The sequence below is a fragment of the Acomys russatus genome, chromosome 8, assembly GCF_903995435.1.
Source record: "Acomys russatus chromosome 8, mAcoRus1.1, whole genome shotgun sequence".
NCBI lineage: Eukaryota > Metazoa > Chordata > Mammalia > Rodentia > Muridae > Acomys > Acomys russatus.
Genome location: NC_067144.1, coordinates 70,648,240 through 70,668,695, shown reverse-complemented (window position 1 = coordinate 70,668,695; position 20,456 = coordinate 70,648,240). Strand labels below are relative to the sequence as shown.

Sequence of the window (20,456 nt, the reverse complement as noted above, 5' to 3'; positions counted from 1 at the left end):
GAAGCCTTCTTTCCTAACCGCAACTTGAGGCTTTCTGACGGTGAGCGTTCTCAAGCAGACAATAGAGCACTGGCCACGACAGCCGACACACCATGTTCATGACGTTCTACTCTGTCCCACCCCCTAAGGTCAGAGTGACATCCCAACTGCAACACAGCATTGCTTCTGTACATGATACCTGAAGGACATCCAGCACAGCTCCTGATGGCTCTGGGTGACAATTTCTCGGATACCTCAGCGCTCTTTCCTGAGCCTACCGATGCCATTTCGTGGAGAACTTACCCGCCTCTGTTGTGCTTCAGGTTGTGGCTGGAGATCCTATAAGGGAGTGTGCGTTCACCCAGGCTTTCCAAGTTCCTCACTATGGCTCCTTGGTCCATCAGGGATCCTATTGTACGTTTCAAAGCAGCAGCAGTCTCCGGCTGTTTTTTATTTTCATTTTTAAAAGAAGAAATTAAAAAAAAATCACAATCAATATGAAAATTAGAATGATTAAGTCCATACTGCTAGAGATCTCTGGGTAAAAGCAACTGGTTTTAGCTAACTTAGATAAGATGAATTAGAGCAATCGACTTTGAGACATAAGTGGTTCACAGATGCAAAGGAAAAAGAGCTCAGGTCCAGGACAGCTCTGTGCACCAGGGAGGCTGGAACTAACAAATGGCTTCTCTCGAGAGCCTCAGCTAGGCTCAATCAGTGCTAGCCACTGTGAGGCAGACTGGCCTGCTGGCAGGGCACCTGAGCAGTGTACCAACCACAGCCAAGTGGGAAAGGGGTGAATCCCAAAGGATCACAACCAAGGTCTGAGCCGTACCCTCATGGAGCTTAAGGTCTAGCAAGAATTTTACAAAGACACACGTAAGAAGACCAGACAGCACAAAGGGACAGTGGTGTAGACACAGACACGTGCACGCGTGTGGGTGGGTGCAGATCCAGGGCTCACTGGCCAGTCTAGACAAACTATGAGCACAGGTTTAGTGAGAGAGCATGGCTCAAAAATAAAAGGTGGTAGATAAAACACAGAAGACACCTGAAGCCAGCCTCTGGTCTCAGGCACCTCCACTCAAATACACACAAGCACAGGTGAATACACACACACAAACACACATACTACATGTGTACACACTCACCAAGTGCACACCCTCCCTCACGTAAGTGTATGCACACACACACACACACACACACACACACACACACACACATAAGTGTATGTACATGTTCATACCATACAAACACAAAGAAAGTCTTTTTTGAAAAAGATTTTTGTCAAGCTGGGTGGAGCACACCTGTAATCCCAGCACTTGGGGAGGCAGAGGCAGGTGGATCTCCATGAGTTTGAGGCCAGCCTGGTCTACAAATCAAGTCCAGGGCAGTCAGGCTACACAGAGAAACCCTATCTTAAAACAAAACACCAAAACACGTTCTTTCACTTCGTGTCAAAATCAAGGCATGAATGCATGAATGGATTTACTTGTTTGGCTGTAGTTTCAAATTAGTCAGTAGTTTACAGAAAGACAGCGGCTGGTGGGGCGGCTCAGTGGCTAGTGGACCTCAGTACCCAACCTGAGCTCAACCTCCAGGACACACATGGTAGATGGAAAGAACCCACTCACACACGTCACCTCTGACCCCTAAATGCACACTGTGGAGAGTAAGCCCACACTCAGACATACTAAACAGATGTAGCTTTTAAAAACAGACTCCAAGAGAATAAAAGATTTTTGGTTATTAAAGTTTCTCAATATTTTTCATATACTTACCTCAAAATAAAGCCAACTCCCAAAGACAGGACCCTTAAACTCTGTTTTATGGGAACGCAGCCAGCTCACGCATTTCAAGTGTTTATAGCTGTTTGTGCTTAAAGCACACCTGTAGTTACAACAGGGACCAGATGGCGCAGACCTGACAATGACTTAGGTAGCCAACCTCTGCTCTACACTGTGAAGGGTCGAGGACGCCAGCAGGGCCTCGGTCCTCTAGAACGCACCACAGAACACAGCATAGCCAGTGACTCAGAACAGAAAGTGAATTCCCACTGGACAGGCCAGCAGGCTGAGGACCACCATCAGCCTTACCTTGCCATAGCTCACCATTCCATCCAACCACTCCTAACCTAGTCACGTCCTGAAACACGTGGTCTCACATGGTGCTGAAGAATCCATCACTAGTGAAAGCTGGTGCCCACCTGGATTTATGTCAATGTAGCATTAAACCCTACAGTAAAACCACAAGCAACAGCCCGAAGACCCAAATCCAAAGCTAAACTTGATTATCCAAACACCTAGCTAGTGGCCAGTTAGTCAGAAGTCTCATTTTTTAACACTGAAACGTCAGCTGGCAGATGATAGACGTTCTCTGAACTACAAGTGGTGAAAAACCCTGAGTTCCACCAAAGCTCACTTGGCTATGGCAGTGTACAAAGGAGCTGCTCAAAGCAATCAGCTTCACCTTGGGTGGGATAATATAGACTCCTGTAACACGTGAGCTCACTGCATGAGCCACACGATGTGGCTAGGAAGGAGCGTGGCAGCTTGTGTACAGCGCTCACTCACCCACACACAATTAGTGTTCTGCCTTTGTTTATATTTTCACAACTGAAAAGTGCTGTGTGACTTTTAGCTTGTTTTTATTTTCTGAGACAGGATCTTACTCTGTAGCCTTGGGTAGTCTAGACCTCAGTAGGTAGCCCTGGATAGCCTAAAACTTATGTCAATTGTCCTGCCTCAGCACCCCAAGTGGCTGGGATTACAGAAATACACCACCATGCCTGGCAGGTTCGGTAAATTTTATTGATTTGCATATACTTTATAATAGTAAATGATAAAACAAATTGTTATCTATTTTATGTATTCACGACATTTTTTTCTCATTTCTTTCCCACAGTTCTAAGCTTTACCTGATGGCTAAAGGTGTTGAACACTTTTTGAAATGTTTACCGGCCATTTCTGTTTGTATTTTTGAAAACTGTTTAGTTTTTGGCTAATTTGCCAACTGTTTAATTTCTGTAGTTCTTTATACAGTCTAGACACCAGCCCTATCTGAGGCACAGCTGTTGAGATCTATTCCTGCTCTGTAGCCTGTCTTTGTACTTTTAATTTCATGCTAACCCATTTGCCACTCCTGGGGCTGCTTCCTGTGCTGTGTGAGGCCTGTGTTCTGAAGTGTCCCCCTTACTGTCCCTTCATCATTTCATGCTTTACACAAGGACTTCTATCAACCTTGAACTGATCAAACATAGAAATCTGACTTCATTCTTCTGCATGTTGGACAACCAGCTTTCCCAAGTAAATTTTTTGAAGAAGCTATCATTTTTCCAATATGTTTTTTACATCAGTGTGAAGAATTAGGTTGCTGAGCTGGACGCAGTGGCACACACCTAATATCCCAGCACTCGGGGAGGCAGAGGCAGGCAGATCTTTGAGTTCAAGGCCAGCCTGGTCCACAAAGTGAGACCAGGACAGCCAAAGCTACCTGTCTCAAAAAGAAAAAAGGAAGGAAGGAAGGAAGGAAGGAAGGAAGGAAGGAAGGAAGGAAGGAAGGAAGGAAGGTAGGTAGGTAGATTGTTGTAGCTGTTGTGTGAGCTTATTTCTGAGTTCTCTTTCAGTCTCATTGGGTCTCTATAAGTCTGCTGTTGTGCCTGTTAACATGTTGTCTTTGTCACTATGGCTCTGTAGTATCATTTTAGCTCATATTGTGATACTTGCAGAAATGTGCTTTCTGCTTAGGATTGATTTGGTTAGATATGGCCTTTTATTTGCCATGTGGATTTTAGGATTTTTCCTCCTAGTTGTATGAGTTTACTTTTGACAGGGACTGCACTGAACCTGTAGACGCTTTCAGTAACAGACCCATTTTTTTTTTTTTTAACCATATTAATCCTTTTGATCTGTGGAAAATTCACCATCTTCAACTATTGCTTTCAATTTCTTTCTTTGGTGCTTAAAAGTTGTAACTGTTTAAATTCACTTTCAGTCAGTATTTTCTCACCTCTTCAGTTGTTTGTCTCACTACTATCTTTAAGTTTCTATCCAGACTCCTTCCAAGAGAAAGAGATAACACAGATCTTTATCATCATTGTGGACACTTTGTGCTTTGGACTGCGACATATGTACAATAAATGCACATTTTTCATGAAAAAAAGTTTTAACTCTGTGGTTAGGCTCATTCCTAAGGTTCTTGTGGTATTGCTATGTATTGAGAACAGGTACCTTTCTAATTTTTTTCCTAGCAAATTCATTATTGGCACATAGAAAAAGTCCTGATTTTTATGTTGATTCTGTATCTTGATACTTTCCTAAAGCACATGTCAGCCCTCAAAGTTTTCAGGTGGAATGTACAAAGTGCCTTACATCTAGGACAGTGACTTCTGTCCTTTTAGTTTCCTGCTCTTTTCTACTGCTGTAGCTAAGAGGTCAAGCACTACATCAAAGAAAACGTGGGGATGGAGAGATGGCTCAGCGGTTAAGAGTTCTGTCTGCTCTTCAAGAGGACCCAAGTTCAATTCCTGGCACCCACATGGCAGCTCACAACTGTCTATACTCTAGCCAGTTTCAGAGGATCCAACACTCTCACACAGACATACATGCAGGCAAAATACCAATGCACATAAAATTAAATACTTTTTTTTAAACAGTATTTAGCTTTTAAAAAAAAGTCCGTCTTGTTTCAGAGTTTGTAAGAAATGCTGTTTTTCTTTTATTAGTGCAATGCTGACTATATAGTCATTGCTCAATCTTTTTGTTTTGTTTTGTTTTTCAATACAAGGTTCCTCTATGTAGGTTTGACTGTCCTAGACTCACTTTGTAGACCAGGCTGGCCTCGAACTCAGAGACCCACCTGCCTCTGCCTCCCGTGTGCTGGGGTTACAGGTGTGCGCCACCACTCCCAGCTTGCACAGTCTTTACCATGCTGAACTCATGCTCCCTCTATTTCTTGTTTGCTCAGAACGTCTGTCAAACTTTGTCACGATATGGTGCGTAAATGAAATTGGTTGCTTATGAATAGAGAGATAGGGTCAATAAATTATTTTCAAGATGTTTTGAATTTGAACAAGATGTTTTAATACAGGCATTAAAATATGCTACTGGTTTTCACTTGCTGGCATGTCTACTCACTCACCCACTCATTCGCTCACTCATGCCTGTGTGCACACTCGTGGGCATGTGCACAGTACCCATCCAGGTCAGAAGGACAACTTTCAGGAATTGGTTCTTTCCTTCCACTGGAGATCTTTAGCCATTCTGCCTCCTCACCAGCCAATAAGATGCTTTAATAATAAAGATACATTAATAATAAAACCATGTCTGCATTTTTTTCAAATATACTTCTATGTGCCCACACAGGGAAAGAATGAAAAATGTCAGTAGTATCTCCTAGCTGACAAATAGAGGACCTATGCTTGCTTACTTTGTAATTATGCTTTATTAGCTAATTTTTTTATAATAAGCAATGAAAAGTTGTCATAGAAAACCAATGGACACACAGTAGTACATATATGTGGCTAGATGTTTCTCCACACATGCATACAACGTGCAGCTCTCAGGGCAGAGTGACTACCTTATCCCACACATAGACGTTGCTTCTCTGTGTTACGAGCACAAAATCCCTCCTCCTGGCTATTTTGAAATGGAGTTAATGTCACCACATGAACACCAACTTCCCTTCACCCCAGGCTCTGGTATCAGTCTGCTCTCTGCCTCTGTGGGGCCAACTCATCCAGCTTCTTCCAAAGCAAGCAGGCGCCATCTTGTCTTCCTGTGCCTGCTTACGACACTCAGCATGCACACACTTCCAACTCCTCCTTCTTATGTGTGTGCTGCATTCTCTCTACCATCCTCCACTCAGGCTCGGATGGACCACACCAAGATCCTGGGCCTGATCTATAGGGAGCACCACTGAACACACGCAGACGCTGGTTTCTCTTCAATACAGCGGTTTCTTCCTTCAGATTCAGTCCAGACATGGCAGTTCTGCTTGGTGTTTGTGAGTCTAGACCCTGTTTTCTTTAATGGCCACTCCAGAACCAAACTTCTCTGGGAACAAAATTGAGTTCACTTTGGAGGGAGTGCACATGGAGCGGTAAAAAGTGTATAGCTTGTGAATTCTGTGAATCCTAGATCTAGCCCTGAAAATGAAAGAACTCACTGATTCCACATTCACACAGGTTTCCAGTGAGAAGCAGTTGGGACAGCTCGGAGGTTACCTCAGAGCCTTGCGGGCTGGGCTTGAGGCTTCAGAACCCACCACGGCTGTCACTGCGGTCATGCTGTCTCCTGGGGAAGCAGAGGGGTAAACCAGACTCAGGGGAGCTGAGGATTGCTGGTGCTCCAGTCAGATCAGAACAGAGACATGGAATGGGACACTGACAAACACACCCATGATTCTGTGGTCACTGAGGCCAAGGCAATGAGGAAACAAGGAGAGCTGTGGCTGTGCTGCCAGAAATGGGAGGTGGGGACCTAGGAAATGCGTGAAAATGTACTCCTCAGGATGTATGAGAGAACGAAAGGACACGAGAGAATGGAAGGAAAAAGGGAAGCAAAGGTCTGATAACGAACTGGAGGCTAACTGAGCTCTACAGGTCGTGTCACACCCAAACTGGGCAGGGCCTAAGGACAGAGTTGGCCAAGTTTATCCCATCAGGGAGTAGGCAAGAACGGCACCATGTACAAATGGCCATCAGACAACTGAGAAGTAATTTTGGCAACAAGGTAGGCAGAACACTGTTAAATCTTAAACAGCTATCCAGGAGGCCCAAAGCTGGGCCATGCTGAGCCGTCAGCAACAGCCCGAGCTCTAGATGGCTCCAGGATGCAAACTGACTCACAGACAGGTAAGCTAGCTGTTAGCTGCGTGTGTGCATAGGCTAACATTTCCTCTATGTAATTCAACTGTGAGGTGGCTTGGACCCTTATTCAACTTATTTCTGGAGCCTTGAATCAGAGAGCATCATTCTGATCCATGTTAAGAACAATTTTGGAGGCTTGTCTAAATAGAACCTAACATTTCTTTTACAATACGAGTTACGTTAAAGAAAAGGGCAGTCAGCACAGCGCCCTCCATACACTCACTGAGCTTCAAAACCACAGATGTTCAGCCCAGCAGGCGACAGCACACCTGCAAGCCCAGCACTCTGGAAGAGAGAGCAAGCGGTCATTCTTGGCTGGAAAAGGAAAAAAAGATGTTTCCACATATATCAATTCAAAATACAACTGACTTTGAGTTCCCAAAGTCCTGGGCCTAAAATGCTCTCTCTCCAGGTAGGAAGGTGAGCTCTGCAGCGCACAGGAAGCTAGCGCCTCCACAGCCTAGAGAGTGACTTGCTGCAGTTTACACGGAGCTCTAAGCCGAGCCCTCTCCTTCTGTTTTCTTCATCTATTACTCTCTCTGTGCTTCTGTGTGACGTGCGTAGGTGTGTGTGGACAACTTTACAGAGTCAGTTCTCTCCTTCTACCTTTATGTGGGTTCCGAGGATCCCACTCAGGCCCCCTGGCTCACGCAGATAGCATTTGCCTTCTGAGCCATCTGAAACCCCCAAAGACCTTTTCGCTTTATCATGAGGAAGCCACAGACGTAAATGTCACACTGCTGGGTTAAGGCTCCAAGCTTTACACACCTCCGTGCACTTCTCCAGTCAGAATGGCCACTCTGCGACACTTCCCATCAGCTACATGTCTATTCACTGGCCCACCACAAAGTGATGAAACCAGTAAGACCTGAACTAGAAAAATAATTAGCCTCATACTCTTTTCTGACTCCTGTCTTTTTGTCAGTGTTCTATCCTTCCTTATCACCCCTTACTTTCCCTCGGCCTCCCTTCTATATGCTATCCTGTACCCGCACTTCCCTTCTACAGTGCACTGTACCCACAATCACAGCTGTTTATGTGTACGCATGTACATGCATGTATACACATGTATACATCATAGACTGGGCGGCCTCATTCAGACCCAGAGCTGTAACTCTAACTTAAGGCGTAAATGATCTCTCTCTCTCTCTCTCTCTCTTTTTTTTTTTTTAACAGTAGTGCCACAGTCCTCCCTGAAAGCGAAGTGGAGACTGCAGCCCCAGTAGCGGCTCCTGCTCCATCAGCAGGACACATTCCCAACTCTAGGATCTTCTTGCAGGGTCCGTTTCCATCTTCACCACCCCTTTCCAGATGAATAAAGGATGGGAAACAAAAAGACAGGCAGGAGTCCTAGTTACTATGGCAGCAAGTAAATGAAATGCCACAGCCCCAGAAATGGATGGTGAGAGCAGGGGTCAGGTGCACTGCTGTCTCTGTGGTACAATCTAGTCCCTGCCTTTACCGCCTATTTCAACCTCTTCATACACAGAGGTCAGTACTGAGTGCCAGGGATGCCTTGGAAGGTTTGAATCAACAAAGGATTTATTCTGACAGCAAAGACAAAGGATTCATAAGGAAATTCTACTTAGGCCCTATGTGTCTTCTAAATGTCAGGGCAATGTTTAGAAAAATACCAATTATATGACTCTATATAGAGCAATGTTTTTGTTTTTTTAAACCGAGATTTCTGAATCAGAAACAGGCTTTGGTAAAGGACTCGGGTCCGCACACACTGCTGAGCAACAGAACATGAAGCACTGTCACCAAGCCCCGTGGCAGGGGCACTGAAATCCTAGTGATGGAAGGAAGGAAGGAGCCATGAATAGTAGGGCAGCCAGACAAAGGGCAGAACAGCACCACAGGGTCCTGGGAATAAAGCTGTCCCCAGAAACCCAGCTACTTGTGAGAAGCGTGCCTTTCCTCAGTCTCCACGAGCACTCTCCGTATGAACACTCTGAGGCGCCTTTTCCTAAACTAAACTCCTCAAGCTCTCTCTAACCCTCACCTGCTGGAGGTGAGCAGAGGCTAGGACACAGTAAGTGCTCAACATATTTGATGACTTGTAAGTCAAAGAGCCAAGATGTGAAGCTTAATACTATTCAATAAGTAAACAAGTAAAAAAAAAAAAAAACAAACAAACAACTTACTATTTGATCCAACTGGAAAGGAGGAAGGGATTAAATAGTCAGAAAAGTCAGAAATAAGATCTTCGCTGTGAAGAAGAAACAAATCCTGTTTTTTGAAAGACAGAAATGCATAATAAAGCAAATGCACACCCTTACTCAAAATCAGAGACAGGGTACAATGCCAGAAATAACCAAGGAGGGGCTGGAGAGATGGCTCAGAAGTTAAGAGCACTGTCTGCTCTTCCAAGGGTCCTGAGTTCAATTCCCAGCAACCACATGGTGGCTCACAACCATCTATAATGAGATCTGTTTCTCTCTTCTGGCAGACAGAACACTGTAAACGTAATAAATAAATATTAAAAGAAAAAGAAAGAAAGAAAGAACCAAGGAGGAGCTAAGGTGGCAAAGAAAGTATTCAGTCAGTTACTGTATCTTCAGATTCCTAGAGCATCTCGGGATGGAATAAAACAAACAAACCTCATCATCACTACATTAGATGCTCAAATCCTAAAGCATACAGGGAATTTGTAGTTCCAAAACCTCAAAGATTCTGAAAGCTATGAAAATAGGGTTGGTAAACGCCAGCTGAACAACACAGCTACAGGGACCCGGCCGCAGCAGGTACCAGGGAGGCTTCCCTGGACCTGTAGGGGAGCAAACAGCAGTCCTCACTTTGCACATACTTTTCTCTAAGGGGCAGGTCTACTATGAAGGGTGTGTGTGTCTGTAAGGGGTGTGCGCATGTATGAGGTGTATTTACGTGACCATGTGTGCAGGTACATGCCCTGCACCTACCTCAGCACTGCCAGCTAAGCATTAACACTGTCTGATCTAGAGAACAAAAGCCAAGACAAAAACTTGTGAAAAACGAGCCACAGGTGTCTAGAAAATACAAGGATGAACGTGGTAAAGGCTCTTCACAGGGTGTTTGGCCCATGTCTTCCATCCCGGAATTCAGGCTGAAAGATTGTGAGTTCAAGGCCAGTCTGCACTACTCCACAGGCATCTTCAAGAAAGACTAAGATGGCAGTTTGTGTCCTGAGCTGGACATCTGTTAAGGACAAACATGTCCCCCAGATGCACATGTGACAAACTCTGCTCACATTTCATGCTACAGATCCTTGGGAGCGGGAGCACTGAAGGTGACTGATACAGCACGGCTCGAGGTTTACCACAGGACTGGCTCTGTCATACTCTGACTCCATTACTGTCTGACGTCCTGTTATGTGTAACTCAACAAGGGCCTCAACGGTGAGGGACGATAGCACCATGCTCTTGGAGATCCCAGATTTCACAAGCACAGGTCAAACGAACCTGGTCATCATCACTCACTCTCAGTTACTTTGCTAAACTGACAGAAAACAAATGAAGACAATGTCCCAGAGGATGGAGTGCATTACACTTTAAGACTTACGAGTACATTTACTTCAGTAGAGGATGGGAAAAACAAAAAACACTTCAGAGATATAATTTCCAGTGAAAACCAGAGGTATGGGATCTTCAGATAAGCGCCCTAGAACAAGGGGTTCTGGGAGTGGAGTTAGCATTATTAGGGCAGGAGACTGACAGTGTTCTATAGCTTGTGGGTGGGTGGATGGGTCTGCTTTTCAGTGAAAATCAATTAGTTTTAAAAATGTACTTGTAACCCCCAAAATCCATATTCCTGGCACTTAAAAAAAAAAATCCTTTACAGACACTCATCTATGCAAGGTGGTGAACAGTAAGAGTCCCTCACCTGCCGCACACATCCCAGCAGACCCAGAGCAAGGCAACGCCCACACTGTTTTGGCTCTCATTCCATCAACAGTGTCCTCTTTGCAGTTTATTTAGTGCCATGTTGGTGTGGGGGGTCTGTTGTCTGCTTTTTGCACTTGTATGGTTTCATAGATGATATTACTATTAAAACAAAAACAAAAACCAAACAGCCCTGAGTGAAACAGTGAGGTTGTGTGCTGGCGGCAGTGTGCCTCTAGGAAGATGTCAGCTGCATATCACAGGATGTGACTTGTGCTGTTGGCTCAAGCTGAGTGCTAACACACCCACCATTTATTAAGCAGAAACAGGTAAAATAAAAATTATCAGTTGACAAAAATAGGTTTACAGGAATCTGGCCAAGGGAAAAATTATTATTTACCAAGACAGTGTTCAAATAAAAACTGTAGGGTTTAGTGAAAAGTGATGCTCACCACACTATATCTGCGCTGTCTTGTGCACTGTGCAGCAAGTCAAGTGTCACATTAAAATGCTTTGATACATAGGACTTGCTACTTTTGAACCACCAAGTCTTCATAGTTCTATATAAGTGGAATTGTAAACCCCTGCTTTGTTTGTAATAGCATTCTTCCAGGGAAGAGAAGAAATGGGCAATAGCTGTAAAATATCAACCTCCAAAGGCTAAACTCAAGAGCAGTCACCAAGACACCACACAAGTCATAGGAGTCAATGTAGTCTCCAGAAAATGCACTAAGGCTTCTATGAAGAGGACTTTTTCAGCTGTATTGCAGCATGCATGACAAAATACAAAGCACACACACACACACACACACACACACACACACACACACACACACACAAGAACCGGAGCCAGCAGATGGTGCCTTATGTATCAAGAGTGTATCAAAAGGGTGAAGTGTAGCATTCTCTCCAGCAATGGGTACATTCAGAACAAGATGAACGTAGTCCCGGTGTCCTAGACACAGGTATTTCAAACTCTGGTGGAACCACGTCAAAAGAACACAAAAACCTCCCTACAACATGAGCAAAAACCAAGCAAAAGGAGTAGCCTATGACTGACTGAATAAACTAATGCACAGTCCACGCTGACTAGGTGAAGTCATTTTGTGCTATCGGTTACAACTTAAGCACATAGCTGTATGCACAAACTAGGGGGATTCTAGTTTGAGGGAGAATATTAGTGTTTTCACTGCCTCCAATTACCTCTCATAAACTACTTATCAAAAGAAATAAAAAAGATAGCTTGACAGTGGAGCTATAAAGACACTACCTTGACCAAGTGACAAAATTAATTTTAACCATAATGGGACAACACAATAGACCACTAATGTAAATTCTGAGGAAAAGTATATTACCATTATATTGTATTCCCGCCCCAAATGTACAATGTAGATCTAACCTTTAGGAAATAAGACAATCTCAAGTTGTGAAGAATTCACAACATCACTGACCTCAAACTCGGGGTGGAGAACAAGCAATGTGTCCCCAACTAAGGGAGACGAGAGGCACAAAGCCACATGCAGTGCTGCTCATCAACAGCCAATGTCTTTGGACTACAGAACACTTGATGCAACTTTCTAGATGTTTATAGTAGCTGTGATTAACAGTCCTTGCCTTAAAAGTACACCCAAGGCTGGGGAAGGTGGCACACGCCAGTAATCCCAGCACCCAGGGAGGATCACTGTGAGTTTGAAGCCAGGCTAGTCAACAAAGTGAGTCCAGGACAGCCAAGGCTACACAGAGAAACCCTATCTCAAATCAACCCCCTCATCCCCCAAAAAACTTAAAAGAGATTGATGTGAGCAAATGGTTCTCTCAGAAAGATTAAGATTAAGATTATGCCTGCAAGCAAAAGCGGCAGTGCTAACCTCTGGTCCACTTGGGTGAAGACAGTCCCTACTCTCATCTTCCTGTAGCATGCCTGTAACGTGAGGTGGGACTATTTGGAGGTAAAGAAAAGCAGAGGACGCAGTGCTGAGGGTATTTGGTTTTTGTTTTTGTTTTAAGACTGGGTTTCTCTGGGTAGCCTTGGCTGTGTTGGACTTGCTTTGTAGACCAGGCTGGCCTTGAACTCACAGCAATCCATTTGCCTCTGCTTGCTGGGACTAAAGGTGTACACCATCACACCCAGCTAAGAATATTCTTATTTATTTCATGTTTTTCATGTAAGTGTCCTTATCTGCTATCTGCGGGAGTCAGTATTCACAATGGTTAATGTAACAATATCAGTATGGAGGATTTCTGATAGCACTCAAGAGCCAAGCCAACAAGAACTTAAGTAGAGTATGCCTTCTTCAGCTGAGATTCAGAACACTGAGTTTGGGGGCAGACATTCACACCGAAAGTCACAGAAGTGTAAGTTTTTCATTTTATTCAAAGTTGGTACAGAAGTTCTAATATTTCCATAAAATAATTACTACACTTCAGTTACAGGACAAAATACCACAGAAAGGAACGAACTTTGCAAGAAATGTATTCATCTTAAATTTTCAAATACTTCTGAAGGCTAATGCAGCAGCTGAGTAACACGAGGACATGGAGAACAGGGTGTGGAGTCAGCGATGAAAACTGAGTGCTTGAGTGGATCTGCTTCAGTTTTCTTTCCCCGTTTTTAAACAACAGTAACACTTAACACAGTAAACCAAGATCATATATGTCTACAATTTTAAAAAATCAGTTGTATACAGTATAGGCAAGTTAGAATTGTCACGAATAGTTAACAATTTTAAATCTACAGTTTTAATTGTTTTCCTTGCAAGATGGAAGTAACCTGGCTTATACCAAATTCTACTTTCTTTGAAACTAAAGCCTTATACAATGAAATGGACCTGATTAGTTGAACTTGAGAAGAAAAGAGGCTGAGGACAACAGAGAATAAACTGGAAATAATTAAAAACTAACCAATAACAAATTAATGTTCATCAACTCCATTCTAATCAGATTTGGTCTACAATAATACCAGACTAACGTGATACATGTACAGAACACGCAGCCCCCGTGTGACGACTGCTCTTGTAGCCGGGATCTGAACACAGTTTTCACAGGCAGCACACTGGGGAAATATTTATCAACGCAGACATCTTTTAAAATGCATTAATACTTACATATCAAAATTATTTAGATAAAAGCAGCAGTATTCTGCTGACATTTGGCTTAAAAATAAAGGAATGAATGAAGCAATTTCACAGGATATTATTAGAAAAACAATTATTTTCTTCTTGAAGAAGACTACTAACTTTTGCACAGCAACTATTTTTGATATCCATCTTGTCACAAAAAAAGGGGGGAGGGCAGAAAAGCCTGACAGTTCATATGGTGATTACCAACCGTTCTAGACAAAGAAAGGCTTCCGAGCAGGGGGGGGGGGGTACGTGCTGGGTCTGAACATGGCAGGTGCTCACAGACTAATGCAGGAACAGCAAGGGCAGCAGAGGAATGGTTCCACACCATCACTGGACACCAATGTAGTATGTACATTAAAAAAATAATAAAGCTTTTACATCTTAAGAACCCCACAGAGAAGTCCATGAGCAAAAGACTCGGTGATGTGTTTGCCACTCAAGTCTGAGATCTCACAGTGAAATTAGGAAATTATACATATTTACACTGCTATGACTACTTTTCACTTAGTCTAATTAAAGCAGTTTCCCAGGAAATTATAAATGAAAAAACATTTCTGCTGGAAAAAGTTTTAAAAGCATTTCATAAAGTTGTAATAAACTCTTAAAGTTACAGAGTCCATAGGCTGACTGCTCTACACTGTCACATATTGCTAAACCAAGCTGCTGCACTGTCCTCCAGTCCACACACTCCTCCCCCCTCAGTGCCCCGCCCCCTACAACTCTAGGTCACCTGATGTGAAAGCCTGTTGCAGGTACACACTACACACGGCCAGCTTTTGCTGGAAGGAGAATCAGTGTTCAAGTGAACTCTACTGAGACATAGCACAGGCCAAGACCATGTCTTTTTTTTTTTAAAGGTAAGATTAGTCTATACCATCTACTATCTTTGTTAAAGGTCACCAAGCCTTGCCCTAAGAAGAAAATACCCAGACAGAGAGGCACTCTGTTCTCTGAGAGCTGTGCCTTAAAACGTGGACAGAAGGCTCGTTTTCATTCCTGGTAAACAAGGGACTATTTGGAGGTAAAGAAAAGCAGGGGACGCGGTGCTGAGTGGGAGGAAGTGCCATTTTCATTTGTGAGCCCATCCGCAGCTTTCCACTCACCTAGTGTCAAGGAGCTAACGAACAGTATCTGTACTGTTTAATGGGAATTTTTCAGCACTGCTGATGACAAGCTGTATTTCTTCAAGGTATTTTTTTTTTTTTTTTTTCAAGGTATTTTTTTAAGCTCTTCAATGACTACAACCTACAAAGCTGTCACCTGCTCTGGCCACCAGAAGCCTGGCTGTGCCTGGTTTACATTCAGACTGTGTGTCTGTGTCCAGACCTCATTTTCCTCCCCTACTAACCCCAAACACGCGCAGTTACTCTCCCCCTTGACACGGCATGGGCAGAGCAGAACGCCAAGGGCGAAGCAGTGCCTAGGCTTTCAGTGCTGTGAGCTTCCTAACAACTCTGGAACAAAGACTTGGTGGGTTTGTGACTGGCACTTGTGGGTTTGTGAGAATGCTATTAGAGTTTGTGCTTTTTACAAGTGGAGACGAGACACACACTTGTGAACAGTTTGTGCTTTCTATGGACTCTTAGCCTCTCCTCACACATGGAAATAGAAACTGTTGTTACATGTGTTCTCAGGCATCCTTAACAAACCTATACTGGAACATTTAAAATATACTCCGAATTGAATGTAAGGATGAATAAATAACATTAAGCTACAATACAGACACTGAGTTACCTTGCTTCCTTGAACCAAGTGACTATGCATAAAAGTCTATAAGTGTGTACTTTGTACTAGCTATAGGCTCTTCACAAGCGACAATACAACTTTTAAAACAACAGAGGAAGTTCACTGCTAAGAAGGGGACAGGAGCAAACTAGCGTATCAATACTGGCAAGCAGAAGGCACGGACCCAAACACAAATCTCAAATTTTGATTATGCTGTAGAAAGCCTTGTATACCAGCATCTGCCATGTGAAGAGTTCAATAAGCCCAATTTATTTCCAATTTAAACACACGCACACAAGGTACTAATGACATTTTACTTTCAGAAGCCTGAGCTATACTGATAAACTGGACATTAAACACATGTGCGTGAGTGTGAGTGTGAGTGTGAGTGTGAGTGTGTGTGTGTGTGTGTGTGTGAGATTTATATATAAATCTGTATATTCAGCAGCGCTAGGAAAATAGGGTGAATTCATCTAATTATGCTGTTGGTATACACTATCAACTTGTGCTGTCAGGAAAATTACTAGCAATGCACTAAACATAATCTGCCTAGGAGTAAGAGAAGGGGGCGGGGGTGGGGGTGGGGGCGGGGGCGGGGGCGGGGGCGGGGGCAACAGTGCCCGCACAGAGCTTCCAGCCTCCCTGGCTTAAGCCACTGCTCCTACACTCAGACCAGCCCGATCATTGGTAACCCATGCAGGATCTCCACAAGAGTAAGGTGCAGATGATGAGTGACACGCGGCACATCTTCTTCTTTACTTCTGAGTGAAAGGCTAAGGCCAACAGCTGGTGCTTACCAGAAAAGTGAGTGGCTTACACACAAACTAACCCTTACCTTCTGTAAAGGAGTGAAGACCAAAACCTGACCGGCATCAACCCCACAACACTGTTAGACATCAGTCAGTGCTAAAGCCCCGTGCCCAGCACAGGAGAGTGAGAATGTTAAATCAAACCCATGGCTAAGGTGGGGCTTGGCACTAACAACCTTCTTACACAGAACCTCAGCTCACTTCACTCCTAGGCGTAGAAGTAGCTGAGCAGCTAATTAATTAATTCAAGACAGCATTTGCAGGAACAAAGCAAACTAAGAGAGGTGATCTTCGTGAGTAGAGTCTCAGCCCCGAGTCACTGCTTATGCACAAGCTTTGTACCTACTGGTACAAGTATTTCTCTTTATACCAAATAATTCAAACTTTTACCTTCATGGCAAAAAAAGCAGTCTTTCTGTATCATATCACCATGTCTCAAAGGGACTTCTTTGAAAATTCACTACTGACTGTTTCCTGACTTTAATACTGAAACACTAATGCTTTTATTATTAACCAATATAAATCTGAGGAAATTATTCTGGAAACATTTATTCTTATTAACATTTTTAGCTACTATTTAGTACGTTTAAGCCTAACTGTAACTTAATGAACCATTATTTGGTTGTAATTCCTCAATGTAAGGGCAAAGCAAGACTTCTGCACATCAAGACAGTATGACATAACCCAAGTTCTAAGCAGGAAACCGGAGAGTACTGAAATACAGAGCAGGTGGCATGCTAAGAAGCAATGTGAGACAAGATAACTGGAACACTCCTGTAAACTCTGCTTAGGCCATGACAAATCCTACAGATAATGAAGTCTAAAAGCATCATTTTTACTAAATTAGGTATCAGCCACTGTTGCCTCTATCGCATTAACATTTATTCTTCATGCTTAACACTATACTAGGGGCTCCCAGGCTAGACCTTTGTCCCTGCAGAGAGGCTTTATATTAGTTGATAGCCCAGATGCTTCAGTTTCTAGAATTCAATGAATGTGACTTTACGTCTCTACAGATTTTAAAAAAAGTTGTTTTTTTTTTTAATTTTATATACACTGGTGTCCTGCCTCCATCGATGTCTGTGTGGATGTCAGATTTCCTGGAACTGGAATTACAGTTGTGAACTGCCATGTGAGGGCTGGGAATTGAACCCAGGTCCTTTGGAAGAGCAGCCAGTGCTCTTAACGCTGAGCCATCTCTCCAGCCCCTGCGTCTCTACAGATCAAGCTAATGTTCTCTATAAATCTGTTCACATCTGCATTACCCAGGTATCTGCCAACATCTTGACAGTTTGTTTTTATTATTACTTCTTTAAAAATTCTGTGCACCAACAAGGCTCTGCAGTCACATAACTCAACAGGAATGGCCTCCTGCGTATCTTTCAACACAAACCTAGGGAATGGTGAGGAGCCACTACTAGAAAGAAACCTATGTGGCAATCTTAGTCCTATACTATCAGTCAATCAGAGACTGTAAGACCTAATCTTTCAATGGATAAAGAGAAAGCTTCTTTATTTGGTGGAAAATAAGGCTCATGCATAAATTACAGTAAATGACATTCAAAGAGATGAGCAGACCATGCACCCGAGGCATAGGAACGAGAAGGTTCTTAACCGCCCTGGCCAGACTCTCGCCTCATGCTCAGAGAGCTGACAATTCCACTGATCTATTCTGAAATGGGAAGTTTCACAAATATGGTGACGTCAAGAGATAAGGACACACTACCCTGGTCAGCCTCTTTGTGCAAGACAATGGATCCTTTGAACTGGTGAAAAGGAAGCCCTGGAAATAAGATCCATTGGATTTGAGCCAGACGGGTGCTATTACTTGATGAGCCTCTAAAAACAGAAGTGATCACTTCCTAGAAAGAAGAGCGGAAGGATCGGCCCCGCTGTTTGTTCTTGGGATGGCAGGACACAGTCTTCTGAGATGCAAGAGAAACCAGAAATCCCACAAAAGAGCCAGCAATCATTCTCCTGGATACTGCCAAAAGTCCTTCTCTCCAGACCCAGACAAAACTGCCTGGGAAGGCAAAATACCTAGAAACCTGGGTATCACTCAGAGAGGATAACTATTTCTCACCTACCCTTGTAGACCAGTAGCTCCACCCACCTCATTTAGCCACTCTTTTAGACAGTGTCAATTTGGTCAAATCCGAACCATAACTTGCACAAGCACAAATGTCCATGTATAAATGTCTACAGATCCATACCATCTTTTAGGAGTCATATGCATGTGAAGGATGAACATTTTGCTGGTCTAAAATACTCATGTGTCACTCTAGGAACTACCATTCTATGACCTATAGACCACTGACTGGTCCCCTGAAATGACGCTGCCATCACCAATTCCCATGCTTATCCAAGCACATTATCTATTACTGGGAAGCAGTAAGGAAGACAAGCTTTAGGGACTTTAGACTAAATAAAGTGATGTTTACACTGTAAGAACAGCATCTAACGGATCAGCTACGTCCTTCCTTATTATAAAGGTCAGCTCTCTAACCCTGACCTACTGCTACTTACACACAGATAAACACAGGGTGGCTTACTTTAAGACAACAAAAAGAGAGGAGGAGGACTCTAGCATTCCAAACTATTAGGACTCAACATTAAATAAAAGGGAGCTATTGATATATACACCTCCTATTCAGTTATGATATAAATCTAGGCTAAGAAAGGCCGCTCAGCTAATGTGCCAATTTTTGCTAAGTTGCATAGGAATGTGTTCAAAGGAAATATTAATTCTTACAACTTACAATATAAATTTGGAAAACCCAAGATTCTGGTAATTTCTCAAAGCCTGAAAGGTTATCTCAAATGAAGAATTCTTTAAGACTGCCACAAACCACAGGCATTCATCCAAACACATGTGGGCAAACTCTGAATCCAGATTTGGAGAACTCACTTCTCGTCGTTCCATTCAAGAAAAGGACGGTCCCCGTCTACTTACTTGGCCCCAGGTTACAACCCTTAGAGGAGAGACTGAGAAACAAGTGTACAAGGCACTCTAAGCTCCTCAGAGGTGCATGGGAGTCACACGTCCTCCATTTACAGACTGAGCCCGTCAGAAGCCTCCAGGAGACGGAAGACTGGCACCCCTGACGATCCCTAAAGCCAGCACTGGACTCATCGAGTCCGTCATTTGCAAACAAGTTGATGTATTACAAAAAAAAAAGTATTTTTTTTTTAGTTATTAGGACTGAGTTTTAATTGAAAATCTATAAAATGATCTATAAAAGTAATAATTCTCCTTAAGTACAAGGCTTAATAAAAGTCATGCAACTTTAAAAGTTATCAGCTTAAATGAAGTAGGTACAGAATTAGCTTTCTTCATCTCTCATGGAGAAGAAGAGGCAGTGTTGAAGACACAGGACTACACACACTATCCTTAGAGTTTTTCTCTAATTACTTCTGCACCATCCTCACTAAGGAGAAAAAGCCAATAAAAAAGATCCACTGCTACCATGGACGCTGCAACTGGGTATCAAACCAACGTAAGGTCAGTATCCTGAGTCCTGTGGTATCCTCCAAAAGCACAATGCTAAACAAACTCACAAGTCCCCCTCATGGCAACTTATGAACATCCTCCAGAAAATCTACACTCATCATCAGTGCTGTCTTCTGTGACTGACAGCCAGTGTGTAGTGAAGCATACTCCTGTGCTGACTGACTGAAACAGCATACATGTATGTATGCACACAGCAAATCTTCACAAAGGGCAAAAAACAGAACTTACAAAAAATGCAGTATGATCTCAGAACTAGACTCTTCCTCTAAAGCCTTAACATCAGTGTATCTCAAGCCAATCAAGCGCCAAAGCCAGCACAAAGCAGGGCCACGCCCCTTCACAGCCCTGGGTGTTGTCTTACAGCTAGGCCCACTGGGAAGGCAGCTGTCTAGTTAACAGGAGTGTTATAAAATGACAAGGAAGCAGCTAGAAAACAGGTAGAAAATGACTCATTACCTACTTAGCACTAAGTTTATCAAGCATTGCATGGTAGCTTGTAATTCTCAAACTGTATTTTAAAACAACCTTCTTTGATCACTAAATGTGGGGGTCATTAGCAATGTTTACTTCTCCCCTGATTAA

The 20,456-nt window shown here is 43.2% G+C and overlaps 1 protein-coding gene across 1 annotated transcript in view; it reads right to left on the bottom strand.

Annotated features, from left to right (window-relative positions):
- Mrps6 (mitochondrial ribosomal protein S6) overlaps positions 1-20,456 on the bottom strand; it is a 50,082-nt gene that overhangs the window by 10,363 nt on the left and 19,263 nt on the right. The window contains exon 2 of the mRNA XM_051150264.1: positions 283-422. Within this exon, the coding sequence (XP_051006221.1) occupies positions 283-422 (140 nt within the window). The remainder of the gene's footprint in view (positions 1-282; positions 423-20,456) is intronic.